At 41.1% G+C, this 14,288-nt stretch overlaps 1 protein-coding gene across 1 annotated transcript in view; it reads right to left on the reverse strand.

Annotated features, from left to right (window-relative positions):
* Positions 1-14,288, reverse strand: part of sema6bb (sema domain, transmembrane domain (TM), and cytoplasmic domain, (semaphorin) 6Bb) — a 128,132-nt gene that overhangs the window by 18,201 nt on the left and 95,643 nt on the right. Inside the window, exons 14-16 of the mRNA XM_046392830.1 lie at positions 12,519-12,659; positions 9,712-9,789; positions 6,361-6,419 (exon numbers count right to left, since the gene is read on the reverse strand). Of these exons, the coding sequence (XP_046248786.1) occupies positions 6,361-6,419; positions 9,712-9,789; positions 12,519-12,659 (278 nt within the window). The remainder of the gene's footprint in view (positions 1-6,360; positions 6,420-9,711; positions 9,790-12,518; positions 12,660-14,288) is intronic.

The raw sequence follows: 14,288 nt of genomic DNA on the forward strand, positions 1-14,288 counted from the left end.
GAACCAAATCTGACTCATTACGCTGTTTACAGAAATGGTTTACATTACCAGTCACATGCTCAAACACACACACACACACACAAACCCAGGCAGGTCAGAGTGAGTTAGGTGATTTCTGGCAACAGGTTGTGTTCTACTCAAACATCATTAAAGCTAAATTATTCCAGCTGCAGTTTGTGATGTTGGCTGAGTTGTCCACTGTGAAGAGGCTCTTAAATGAACTCATCTGCACATCTGGTCACACACAGACATGAATGTGTCTGTTTCCCTGTTAGGAGAACAATTACTAGCTCGAACTCTGAACACAAGTGGGCGTGACCAACTCATTTTTTTTGAAATTCTAGAAACCAGTGGGACAGTCATGTCATAGCACAGGGACAACTAGAAGACGCTGAAGCAGAAATTAATATTCTGTTGTTGTTTATTGAAATAATGCCAATAAATGTTTATTCATTGCTCTTAACAAGGTTTCAAAGGCAGATTATGTCCATTGTTAAAATGCAGGGCTGGCGTTATCCATCATTTCATTGAAGAAACAAAATATGATATTATCCTGCTACCAAGTATCATCTGTGTAATTACAATCTATTGCCTTTGTGCTGAACTCTTGTTGTCCAAAAACTATTAAAATACAGTTTTGTAGCACTTTACTGGGTGATAGACAGTGTTTGTTTGTTACGATCAGCACAGTTTGACAAGCGGAAAGGAAATAACTCCACCTGAAAATGGTACTTGGAGATTTTGAGTAAAGAACAAAACGTCCAAAGATTCAAAGAAACAGCTTTTAGACTTCCAACAGTCTCTTGTGCTCGAGTCTGTGTTTGTAGTAGTTTATTAGTCTGAGAAGCTTGTGTATCTGTTTTCTTAGATCCAAGTGCTGTGTCAGAAAATTGAATAATTGATGAATGTACCCACACTGTTTGACCTGAGAGTAAATATGGGCAGTACACTGCTTAAACTACAGACTGCAAATAATAAAAAAAAAACATATTATTCCAGCTGCTGTATAATGGTGAAGAGGGAAAGATCATTAAAGTTCACCCTAAAAGCATTAAAATTGTATTGAGAATGGTCTTTTGATGTGCGCTGTGGGAAAATCTGTATGTCAGAGTCAAAGAGGCAAAATTCAAAGTACATTAATATTTTTTGGTTTGACTTTGGAGAGATTTGTGTAAGTACGTCCACGATGCTAAAGCCTTGAACATTACTGTTTATGCTTGTGGTTGTAATAAAATGTGGCCTCAGCAGGTGGACGTGCACAGTTTCGTGCCTGAGGAGCTGCGTCACTTCAGCCCCCTCAGAGCAAGTATGTTTATTTGGACCCACACAATTACTGAACAACAATAAAGTTAGCTCACTTAGCGCCTGAGAGAAATTAGAGCCCATAGGCTAATACACCTACATCATGCGCATACACACACTCATACACACACTCTTAATTGAATCCAGGTATTCCTCTGACCTCATCTCTTCCTTCAAAGTCCCTCAATTAACGTTGTGCTTCCAAACTCTGCTTTGATCAGAGCAGGTTTAGAGCAATGGCACGTCTAATATTTGGGTGTGTGTGTGTGTGTGTGTTTGTGTGTGTGTGATCTTTGCTTTCTAATAAATGCAGAGACAGCGATGCGTAACCACAAGCCGATACCCTTAGCTAAACTCGACTTCCTCCTATACTTTCCTGTAATTAAATTAATCTCTTCTGACATTGCAGAAAGACATTTTTTAGCAACAGAGTAAGGAACTTTTGCTCATTTCAGCAACCTTTTCTGACAAATCAATAAAAACTAAATGATGCAAAATGAACATGTAGATACTAGTGTGAAGTAAGGAGAAGGGCAGCAGCTCTGTGATAAACGCAAAGAGAAGATGAAGGGGATGTGAGTCATGTGGTGTTGATCACCTTGACAGAGTTACAGCCTGGCCACAAGCCCGCTGAGGAGGCCAGTGACAGTGCCGTGACACTGGAGACGCCGCTGACACTCTCAGTCCATTTGTCACACCGGCCTGGCCCAGCACTCAGCAGAACAGTTGCTCCTCTCCCTTCCCTGCACCTCCCCCCCATTCCCAAAGCTTCTTTCCACCCTCACCCTTGTCTTTTCTCTCTTTCCTATGCGATTACCTCAGCCACCTCGCCTTTCTTTCTTCTTCTGACCTCCATCTTTAGGTCCTCTTTTCCTATCACTCCACTTGTTTTCTCATTCACCCTTATTATTCCACACTTTTGATCCCCCGAACCGTTTCACCCTTTCCATCCTCAAGGTTTGCCTTCTTCCTATGATCTCTCAATCTCCTTTTGCTTCGCTCTCTTCTGCTGCATCTGATTTACCCTGCCTCTCCTCCGTGTCCTCGCTCCTCTCAGCTCCATTCCTTTCCCCTTGCAGAATCACCCTTGATATCCATTCGACTGCCATCAGCCTGAAGAGAGATGAAAATCGATTCTCCCTCCAGCAACTGCTTCTCTCTGGCTAAGGAGAAAGGGGAGGCAGTTAGCTGTGCTCTCAGTGAGGCCGTCCATCCATCTCCCTTTCAGATCTGACTACAAGGCTGCTCTGAGATCAGTGTGGCACTGACTGTGACTGGAGAGAGATGAAGCATGAGGGAGAGGAGAGGCGCTGGAGCAGCAGAGGAGCAGAGACTATGGCAGAATAAATGACTTGTCCTTTTTCAGACAAGCTGCAAAGCCAGAACTAGAACAATTTCCTCTTAAAAAACTGAATACAACCAGCCTGACCTTAATCTTAAAGAACTACTTCATTCACATCACTAACAACTTCCTTCTCACTTGCAGGGCATAGGGACAGTTTTATCTGAACAGGTTTTCAGATATATTTCAATTTCTGAAGTGACTGAAATTTTGATTCGAGGGCCCATTGAAGAAAAAAAGCCTGCTTGATGAAGAAAAAGGCTCAGATGGAAAAAAGACACCATTTATTTCAACAGTTGACAAACTGTGAAAGCCATAAGACGAGCTGAAACCGAAACAATGCCCTGACCTCTTCGCAGGAAGTACTTTGCGCTCAAGAAATATTCTCTAAAACTACAGCAAATAAAAGAACATGCCATTGTTTCACAGTACCACTAGAAGTAGTGAGAAAATGTGTATTCTGTGATTTAGTTGAAATTTAGGTCAACTATTTTTGTGATCCCACAAAACCAAAAAATGTCCATCAGTGAGTTTCAGTAGTTCTAAAGAGGATTTTTCACCTTTCACAGCTTTCCTGTTTTATTTGTTTTATTTATTTGTTAGGTACCAGAAGAGATAAAAACCCCAAAGTTTATTTGAAATGAGCAAAGATTAGAGAAAAGTCAGGGAAAAACATTTTTTCTACTTTCCCCTCTGATTAATTTTCTCATGACCCCTCGGATTTATCTTGTGACCTGCTGAGTCACCGCGACCTGCAGGCTGAGAGCCCCTGATGTGCATAACCATAATCATGATTTAAAAAAGCTGCTCTTTATGCTTATTGACTGTTGAGGACGTGTGTGGGAATTTTAATCACGACTGGAGGCCTGAGAGGGAAAATTTTGTTTGACATGCAGCTGCAGAAAGAGACTCCTCTTCGAGTAAAAGAAGTAAGTCTGGGGAGAGTGAAAATGAGATTGCTGAATTTCCCCAAAGAGAGAAAGATAGGCCAGACCATATCTCACCTCCATCTGTTGGGTCAAGTTAAAGACAGGTGGAATGAGTCCAATATAGAGATATGAAATATTCAGCAACCAAAAGCCTGTTGTCTGCCCCAACAATACAAGTCTCTGAAGAGTTTGTGCTGGTGTGTGTGATCATATGCGTGTGTTTGTAGGAGCGCAGATGAATCGTATATGTCCTGTGCAGGTGAGGAATGAGGCACATTAAGAGGAGCACAGAAGACGATGCTCAGAGGCACATATAGACGAGGGTGCGCAGACAGGCAAAGTCTTAACGGCGTCTGCGACAGTTTGTCATGACAAGCTCATTGAAGCTGCTCGTCTCTGTCTTCCCCTGAATGAATATTGCGTTTGCAGATGGCTGAAAGAATCTTTGTCTTACAGGAAGACAAAGAAAGATGGACTGAGTGTTAAGTAGGAACAGGAAACACTGAGGGAAGCATCCATATCAGAGACAATGAAAGTGTCTAATAAAAAAAGAGATATGATGAAAAGATCCGCGGCACCAAGTTCATCACAATACCTGAGACAAAGTGCCATCTAAGTGTTGGTGGCAGCTGTCAGATGGATGCTGCATCACATTCCTGCCATGCCAGGCCTGCAGCTCCGACTCATCTAGAGACAACAGAGCTCACCTCTGTCAACAGAGTTCAGCTCGGGCATATTTTATGACAGGATCAGACGCAGCAGCAAACATGGCTCCGAGCTCGGATATTCCTCAAAGGCAGAGAGCAGAGCAGCACTTCTCTATCTGACGCCAGTGCGAGAGAAGCAGCCATCGGGGCACGGCACGCTTTCATCTCCGTGGAACTGATATCATTTGATGCGTACAAATCTGAAAATTGATATTCAGCTTCATATTTCTGGCCAGTCTAAAGGAGTACTCCGCGGATTTTATGTATCTAAGTCAATTTAGCCATCATAGCAAAAACTACACAGCTCATAAAACAGTTCTGTCCTTTTCTGCTCTGGAGGAAGCTTTGTCAAATCTGAAGTAAGACACTTTTAAGTTGCATTATGGGAATTGTACCATACAGTGTTTTGGGGCTTGGCCCATGCTAGTTAGAGCTGACTGACTGTATCTCTAATGTGATTCATAAGGTAAAAAATGTAAGACAAAATGGTCTGCAGCACACCAAAGTTGCATACTTACTGTATGTAATAATAAAAATAAAAGAATACTGAAAATAGTGTTTTTGGGTGATGTATTTGAAATATGTAAAACAGCTGTGCTCAGATGAGAGATGGTAAACTGCCTCTTCCTAAAAAAAAATGGGTCAGTATGCTGGGAGATGAAATCTGTGGCTTTTTGTGAAGGAGTCTTATAATCCCATGAGGGATGAGCTATGCACGGCACACATTTATCCATCTGGCAGACGATTTTGAACAAAACAATGTAGAAATGAGGATGAATCCGAGCGACAGGAGATCAGGCAGAAGTGTGCTGATCCGCAGTGTGCCGCGAGTGGAAAAGCGTTCTGCACCTTTGGTATCAGTGTCACTCTGTGACCCTGAGACCCTGCACCACAGGTCAACATATAACAACTATAAGAAGAGGATACGAGACTGGAGCTTGTAAAACACTTCATTAGCTCTGAGCAACAATAATTATGTTCATCTCTCACCCGCTGGTGTAATACAGAAGTGCAGTAATGATCATAGACGTTGCACTTTTAATTACAAGCTTCCTGCACAACAGTCTGTATTTGCCGAATTGGAGTTTCCTTGCAGAGAATACATTTCTCAGATGTTACATCTATTTTATGTAATTTTATTAAAAAAAACTAACCAGCAGCAGTCTAGAACAGGAAATATGCTCAACATAATCTGCTTTGTGTTTGTTAAAACAAACTCCCTGACCAAGATCATGAATAAGGTCCACATGTTCTATAAGGGGCCACATGTGTGCTCAATGAAGACAAATAACTAGCTGAAGCTTCACCGTGCACAGAGCGCGCATCAGCCATCGGCTACAGAGGCCACCCCCCTGTGGTTTGGCGGTCAGAGGACCTGAACTGAGAGAGCAGCATCAAACAGAGCACCCATCTGAAACAGGATTAGAGCTGTGTGCAAGTTCTGATTATGCAATATTTATCTGTTCTTTTCTCAGGGAGCACGGCACATGAACTCTGGGAACTTTCAGAAGCACAGGATTAATTTGCACGCATTGGAATTAGCGCTCAGATCAAAGAGTGGGGGGTGTCATGGGAGTATCCAAAACCTCTGCGTATCTAGAATAGAGATTTTGCTTTGCTGTGTACCACTTCTATTTTCATAATGATATGGAAAGAAAAAAAAAAACATCAAGGGGGATTCAAGCTGGAGTTCAATATAATTATCCACATGTATATGCAACAAAAAACCTAGCAGACCAAAGCAAAGATAGCACACAGGCAAGTTAGCTAAAACACACAGGGATTTTCTTGCCAGCTTGGAGACAAAATGACACGAGCAGACCATCTTCGTTTTAGATCTGGGTGGTTACTCCTGGGAGACGTAAGAAACTACAGAGCACTGAGGTGAACTGGGACTTGTCTCTGTGTTTATTTGTGGGTTTCCTCTGTATAAACTGAAACTACCAGGCTTTCTCTCTTTTACTGTATTGTTGTTTACCCCGAAGGTACACAAGTTATATAAGGAATTGGGAAAAGACAAGAAAACTATTAGCACTAACACTAGTGGGCAAACACACAGACAAACACACAGTCCTCTTACCGTCACAGTCACCCAAGTGGGCCACGTTTCCCTGTTCAACATCTTGCTCGAACGGCAGTCTGCAGAGGAGAAGAGACACGGTCATTAATCAGAAGACGCAGCGGCACAGCAACTCGGCCACTGACACACAGCACAGATCGACTCTGATAGAGGAAAACTATCTCAATGTTACAGCAAGGGACACGTTACAAGGGAGTCTACGAGTTCCTTTAACACTTAGATTGTGGAATTCTTTGTTTTCAGGTTGACAAATGAGAGTAGTGAAAAAAACAAGCAATTAAAACAACAAAAGACCCCAAGGGGCCCTTGAGCTGCCTAATATCTTTCAATAATCACCATTATTATTTTGAGACAACTGCTTATGTCTGCAGGGTCATTAATTAAGCTAATTAATGCACCAAATTCAAATAATTCGAGGTCAGCATACTTGCCTTCGCATTACCACATTTGTGGTATAAATACAAACTACTTGTCTTCAAGTGTGAAGGAGTTAGAGTAGTTACAAAAAATCTGTTTTAGTCATTATTATGGAGTTTAAGGTAGGAATCAATCACCACATCTGTTGAAGAAAAACCTACTATACCAAAACAAAAGTAAATGTTCAACAAGATGTCAGACTTCGCTCATTTTCTATCATTCTACAGACCCCACGACATATCACATTTCCTCAGCTCTATCCCCCTGCTTTAAAGCTCATTTCCCATTCAGGCAACAGGGGAGCATGGAAAAGTCAAAGGACAATAACTTATGAAGAGGTGAGGAAACAGAGAGGAAATGAGACCAGCACACAGACCAGGTGCTCACCAAGGAAAACACAACTGCTCCTAATCAAGGCTCAGATGAAGGAAAACAGCACCAAGTGGCAGAGAATGTGCTATGTGAATGTGTGTGTGTGTGTGTGTGTGTGTGTGTGTGTGTGTATATATATATATATGTACACTACATTGACAAAAGTATTGGGACACCTGACCATTACACCAACAGGGACTCTCTTGGAAAGACAGCCCCACCCCATTACTTTTGTCTATTTAGTGTAGCTACAGCTTTAGCTTAGATTAGCATAAAGACTTTAAACAGTTAGCCTAACTCTGTCTATTAAGAAAAATCTGTCTGTCAACACTTTTAAAGGTCACAAATTAACACTCATTCGTCTTGTCCAAAGAAAAATCCCTGACCACAACAAACTCTGGGTTTACTGGGAGTTGTGCACTGTAACAATTTCTTAGGCAGGCAAGTCTTCGTCTCAGGAGGTGAACAATATTTCAGAACAGATCAAACAATTTCTCTAATAAACTGGCATATTACAAAAATGCTTTGATTTTAATGCATGATCTCATCAGGGCAAATATTTTAAGCATTAACTAGGTTTAATCCACCTGAGACTTGACTTAAGCCTGCGCTTGTGGCCAAAGTCTTCCGATTTGTTTCAGTAAGATCTATCGTATCAGTGAGCAGCTGGCAGAAGAGATGCTAACGTGAGGAACATTGAGACAAAGGGAAGCTTATTTAGAGTTAGAAGCCTTCAAGGTGTCAAGCATGCTTTGAATACTGACTAAAAGAGGAAGATATTTAGATTGTGGTTGATCATTTGTAATTATGAGTCAGGCTGACAACTTTTAAAATTCTACGTGGTCCCACAAACAGTGCTGTGACACTGGATGACTATTTGGCCTACAAACAACCTTTGGAGAGCCAGAGCACCAACCACTTGAGGATGCTGAAAAAGGCTCACTAGAACAAGTGATTGAGAAGTCAGTACTCTGCAATTAGGCTACCTAAAGGCTCATGTAGCAGCGCAGCCAACATTCATGCTTTCACTGCCTAGAAATCATGGTGACAAATGACAGTGCACTGTGAACCTACAGCGGTTGTCATCTTAATAAAGAATAATGGTTTGTGTTCAGCTGACTGCCTTTCACGGACTGTGGGTTATTTACTTTGTATACATTAGGTTTGCCTGTGGCTCTCTCTCTCTCTCTCTGTGTGTGTGTGTGGGTGTGTTTATTTATTAATTTATTTTTATTTCCAGCACATTCCCAGAGCTACATTGGCCCTATATTTAAAGACTTCATAATGAAAGAGAAAATGATAAAGACCACATGTTTATTCATGTTGGGTGCTGGAGCAGTGCTTACAGCAATGATTCCCAACCAGGAGTACTGACTGGAAGCTTGCATGTAATTATGAGAGTGTGAATAGTTAGACAATGTGCAGAGAAGCTGAAACAATTACCTAAAAGGTGAGGATTTATTTTGTACACTACAATAACAGCAGTGAACGAAATGAAAACGGGACAATGAGAAACACTGTATGCACAACAATAAAACCAAACATAAAGGCATTTTTACTCCCTGGTAACAACTATAACAACTAGGCCTTCTTTCATAAAAAATATAAAACTTCTTCTCCACAGAAACTGCACAAACTACAATCTAATGTTATATAACGGCTGAGCTCAGTTTACAAAGGGAGCTTGCATTAGTCCACAAAGAGGAAATCCACAGTAACTCGATGCAAAATCGATTGCCGAGTTGACTGCCCTTGGTAAATCAAATCAGGACCAACACAGAGGCCTTTAATAATATAAGCAGGCAGCCTGAGGTGGTCTTTAAGGCCCGTGTTGTCTGTTCTGCTGGCACTACACCTGTGTTTTGAAGCTTTAACTCAATAAGCGGCCTGACTAAAGAGAGATTTGATTTCACTGGAGGGAGGCAGCCATGAGCTGTCAAGACAGACCACTGTGTTTCAGTATCAGGAGGAAAGACAGGTCACAGACAGACAGACTGACAGACACACACACACACTTGCACATTGACACACACACCCAGGAATCCAGGCAGAAACACACATTCATTTAAACATATCCAGACGCTGTCTGGGTCATGTACATAATGCAGACAGTGTCGCACAACAGGGACACAAACAAAAAAACTTTGCACACACAAGCGCTGTCACTTGATAACAAGCAAGGTGAAATAACATATTGTTCAACAGCAGCAGCAGCAGCAGACATCTTGAATCAATGAGTGTGCACCGAGCAGACTGTGTGTGACGGGCCACTTAGAGGGCACAGATGTTACTCAAAACCTCAAATAGTCATAGATAGAACCAAGGACTTCTAAACCAGATAAATAATACATGAGCTGACTCTATGGGTGGTCTGCTGTCAGAAAAAAATAACCTTGAGAGGAATGATCGAAGTAGAAATATATCAAATCAAAACAAAACAAGATAAAACAGAATAAACCCAATACAGTGTCAGAAGGGTGATGCAGGGCAGGTATTGTATCCTGCATGAAGCAGTGCAGACAGTGTGTGTGTTTCAGAGATGTACATAAGATGTTGTTCTACCTGGTCCCAGGTCTGAGGAAAGAGCAGGTGCTCCCTCTGGTCCATCCACAGTAGGGGTCCCTGGAGGCAATGCAGTTCCTGTGGAGACACAAGCATTCACTGAACAGCTTGAAGAGAACCCCTGCCCCACTTACAATTCCCTTTATGTAGCTTTAAACTTATAGTAAATGCTGAATTGCTTCATCTTGAATGCAACTTAAGCACTCCACCAATTTCATCCTATCAAGTAAGAGCTGCAACTAACATATTTTCATGATTGATTAGTTTAGGTGATACTAGGCTCACAGTAGGACAGAAGCAGATATCTCATCACATCTCTTGCTGATGATTTTTGCACGTCTCAGCTGAATGCCAGTGCTTTACATTGTCGTCATTTCCCAAAGTATGACATGATATTTTGGATTAATTTCCTACTTCCTAGAAAGCTGCTCATTTCCATTCATTTACAACTTCTTAAGAGACTTAAAACTTTCTCCGTAATGTTACTCATCACAGTGAATGACAATGTCACCTACATCCTCGTTAAAGTTACATCACTGGGCGAAATTGAAAAACATTTTTAGCGTAGAAACACATATTTAAAAACTGCTTTCTTGTTATTTCAAGTTAATTCTTAACTGGGGAGACAGCAGTTCAGACAGAAAAAAATGGTCAGCTTACAGATGCACTTAAAAGTTCTGGAAAAAGCTAATTAGTGGATTTAAGTTTTTGTTTTGTTTTTTTGTTTTGCTTTGTTTTGTTTTATTACTTGACTCTAGTTTTGTGGTAATTGAGACATTCTGGGATGTGAGAGCTATCCATCCAGCGCCAGCCTTTTATATGCAAGCACTCACCAAAATTTAATTACAGCAACAGTTTAACAATGTCCGTGCTGCTCGCGGTTTGTCTTCAGGATTTGATTTTACAACAACATGGTTGTGAAATGAATGGAGATAAAATGAATGAGATAATGTTCAACTCAGAGAAGCTGAATGTCCTTGACTTGAGCCACAAGTAACGTTTTTTTTCTATAATGAAATGTTCTAAACTGCAACGGAATAAATAGAAATATTCTCTGAATATATATATATATATATATATATATGTGTGTGTGTGTGTGTGTGTGTGTGTGTGTATACCACAGTATCACTGTGGTATTTCTATACTGCACTAATGTCATGAATAGAAATTACTATCTACCTAAAAGTCAGAGAATCAGTCTAAAAGCATGTGTGGTGCATTTTGAACGGTTTGTAGAGGTGTCAAGTACTCTAAGAGGGATTTGTTGTTGAGTGATAATATGTAAAACCTCAGACATTGTTCTTTAATGACGTGATGTGGGCTTGCTCAGGGGTTAAAAGCACTACATGACTTTTTAATGACGGGACTGTGTGGAGGGTTAAATGAGGTTATAAGGTCAATCTGTGACAGTATGCATAGTAAAGCAGCCCCTTTACTGTCAAATTTTGAATTATTAAAGATTTTAAAGACTAGAATTACCCCACTGCTAACCAGTCAAGTTGCAGTTTACATCCATGTCTCCATCCAGACTCTTATATGCAATGAAGACCTCAAAAAACAGTACCATGTGCAGTTCTCGGAGTGGAAGTTACCAGTATATTGGCATGTATGGGTCGAGCGAATAATTTCTTGTGAGAAATTACATTCTTTCATTCTTTCTGATAGAAAGCTGATGAAGCGTGGCTAAGAAACCACAAACACACTTGCATACAGAACATTAACTCTCTCATCTAAACATATCAATGCACACACCAAACACTCCTAAGAAATCATGTGAGCGTTTCATAATGTGCTCTGGATTACACGCTTGTATGACTCACCTGGTTCAGTGAACAAACTGCATGCCTGATGTGCCGGTGTGCGTGTGCGTCGGTTTGTGTTTGTGTGTCAGTGAACCCTAACGGGCCACAGCCACAGGCATCAAGACTCTGCAAGTGTGCCAGCGAGTGAATGCAAGTCTGTATTAACCTGTGTGGGTGAATGTAGGTGAAATATCCTTACTTTGAATATATGCATTGTTATGATTAATTATGAAGGATTAGTGGACTTGGGGTACTGTTTTTCAGAAATTCCCTGCCGCACATTCAGATTAAGTTAAACACATTCAGACTGGTCAGCGGCCAGAATAACAAAACGAATGACTTCACTGAAGCTTCTGATAGTCTTACAAATGCAGGATGCAGTGATGAAATATAATCCCTCTTTTTTAAAAAAAACATAATTTAAATTATAGCTACTAAATTTAATAATAAAACATAACACATTAACTCCTCACAACATGTCATACTACAGCTTATCACAACTGATGATGTACTGTTATTCAGCTCTTACTATTATATGTATTTCTTCCATTGTTGCTACTCTCATGAGCATCATTATCATTTATTATCATCACTTGTTTACCAACTATGCTGTCAGTGGACATTACCATGTTAATATTTTTTGTTAATGTTTAATTATGGCACATAAAGTTAAAGAGGCTAAGGTAATAACACTGCCTTATTTTTAATGGCGATGTACAACGCAAGCAGCTTAGATTTCCTTCCAACTTAATGGCACATTTTATTGCATTTTGACTCATTTTAGGATTATGCAGCAGTCACCAGATTGTCACTTTGCTCAAGGACACAGTGACAGTTGTTATTAAGTTGTAATATGGTTATTATTGCAGAAAAATTCAGGTCAGCTACAGCGCTGAAGGACACTTGTGAAGGCCATATGGTTCTTGAATGGCCACAAAACTTCTTGTTATGCTGCCGTGCTGACCTTTAATATTCACGTGCGTACAGTATTTGGTGCAGACTTACTTCATGCATCGGGAGTAGAGCTGGCATCGTGCCACTGGTACTCTGACCACACAAGAGGGGAAAGCGAGGAGCAGAGTGTGGCTCAGCCGGTCCAGAGTCAGAGACAACAGCTGCCTGGCCTGCGGAGAGTCTTCAGCACACCTGCAACACACACACACACACACACACACACAAATGCAGGCAGGCACACATAAAAAGCAAAACTGCATTAGGCAATTTCATTTACCAGGCCGAAACTGCACATTAAACCTCCGACCTCACTCTGAGGAACACAGCAGGAAACAAACATTCCTCATGACGTAATGTGAAACACAACCACACATGGACAGCTCTATAAATAAAAGCCATACAAAAGTGAAAGAGATGAGAGGCTAATTCGTGTAGCCAGTTGTTACTATGACAATTCAAATACACGGTATGCTGATTGTGGAGGGTCGAGAGGGTGGCAGCCATCAAAAAACAGCAGCCAGGAAGTGAATTCTTCTAATTGGCACTTAGAGCTACAAGAGCCGGCACCAAACTGCCTGTGTGCAGTGGATTTATACCTTTTTGTGCACATGTGCACTCATGCGTCACTTGTATCTGGATGGTTTATGGAAATAACATCGCAGTGGAACGCTAGTCATTAGGAAGAATCTATCATTCTGCTAAGGCCAAGGTGTGAGACATTCTTCACAGCCAATATCACAGAGGGCAGGCGATGGAAGGGAGAGGGGAAAGTGAAAAAACATACAATAAACAACAAACAAATGCAAGAAAAAGAAAACCTATAAAAAGAAAATAAGAGACAAAACCAAGATCAGACAGGGGGAGAGAAGAGGAGAAGATAGGCTCTATTAATGTTGCACCTCTTTCAGGTCATATTCTGCTTCATTATGGCAACAAGCCAAACCAGTGACTTCTATCTGTGCTGACTTCTTAAAAGGATGACTGTGCTAGGAGGTCTGTGTCTGTGTACCCTGGAGTTTATTACAGGGCACAAGGCATCGCTTTGTCTGTGCATGTAAGGTGAGGTGGGGGGTGGCCTGGCCTGGAGCATAAAAAAAACCCCTGATATGTCAGTGCTATGTCTCGTGATTAGCTGGATGCCTGCTGTGATAGCTGGACTGTCACTGACCTCCTGGTGGGATCACCATGCACACCAAATTATCCCTCACACTGGGTCCAGTCCACACCAGCTCATTCATCACACAGTCCCCTCATTTCGCTTGCAATCACTATCCATCATTTTGTCACGCAGAAAAAAAAAGCTGAAAAAATAAGCTGAGATACAAATTGGAGTGCATATGTTTGAGGGACTCTGGAAGGAAGGAAGTGTATTACTCACTAAGAAGTCAAACAGTAAAAGCAGATTGGACTCTACTGTAGGGAGAACGTGTGTTTTATACACACATACACACACACACATATATATATTTTTATATATATAATTTCTTTTTAAGATGCCTCTAATTAGCCTTGGTGAATCACCAGGGAATCTGCCTGCATCTGCGTAACAATTCCCCCTACCCCCCAAGCCTGCAGCCATCCACCATGTGGAACACTGCGTCTCAACAGAGAACAAAAGTGAAAATGAAGATTGAAAAGGCATTGTACCCAGCATCCATTACGTAGTGATGGGCATCCAGTGAAACCTCAAAGCTGCCTGCCTGATACAAAATGCAAATTAAAAAGGGACAAGAAGTCCAATCCACTCCAATCTTGTGTCAAGATCCAGATATTAAATGTAATTTAACTTCAGACTGAAGATAAGAGGTCATTTTTCGTGAC

This window comes from Scatophagus argus, chromosome 6 (assembly GCF_020382885.2).
Source record: "Scatophagus argus isolate fScaArg1 chromosome 6, fScaArg1.pri, whole genome shotgun sequence".
NCBI lineage: Eukaryota > Metazoa > Chordata > Actinopteri > Scatophagidae > Scatophagus > Scatophagus argus.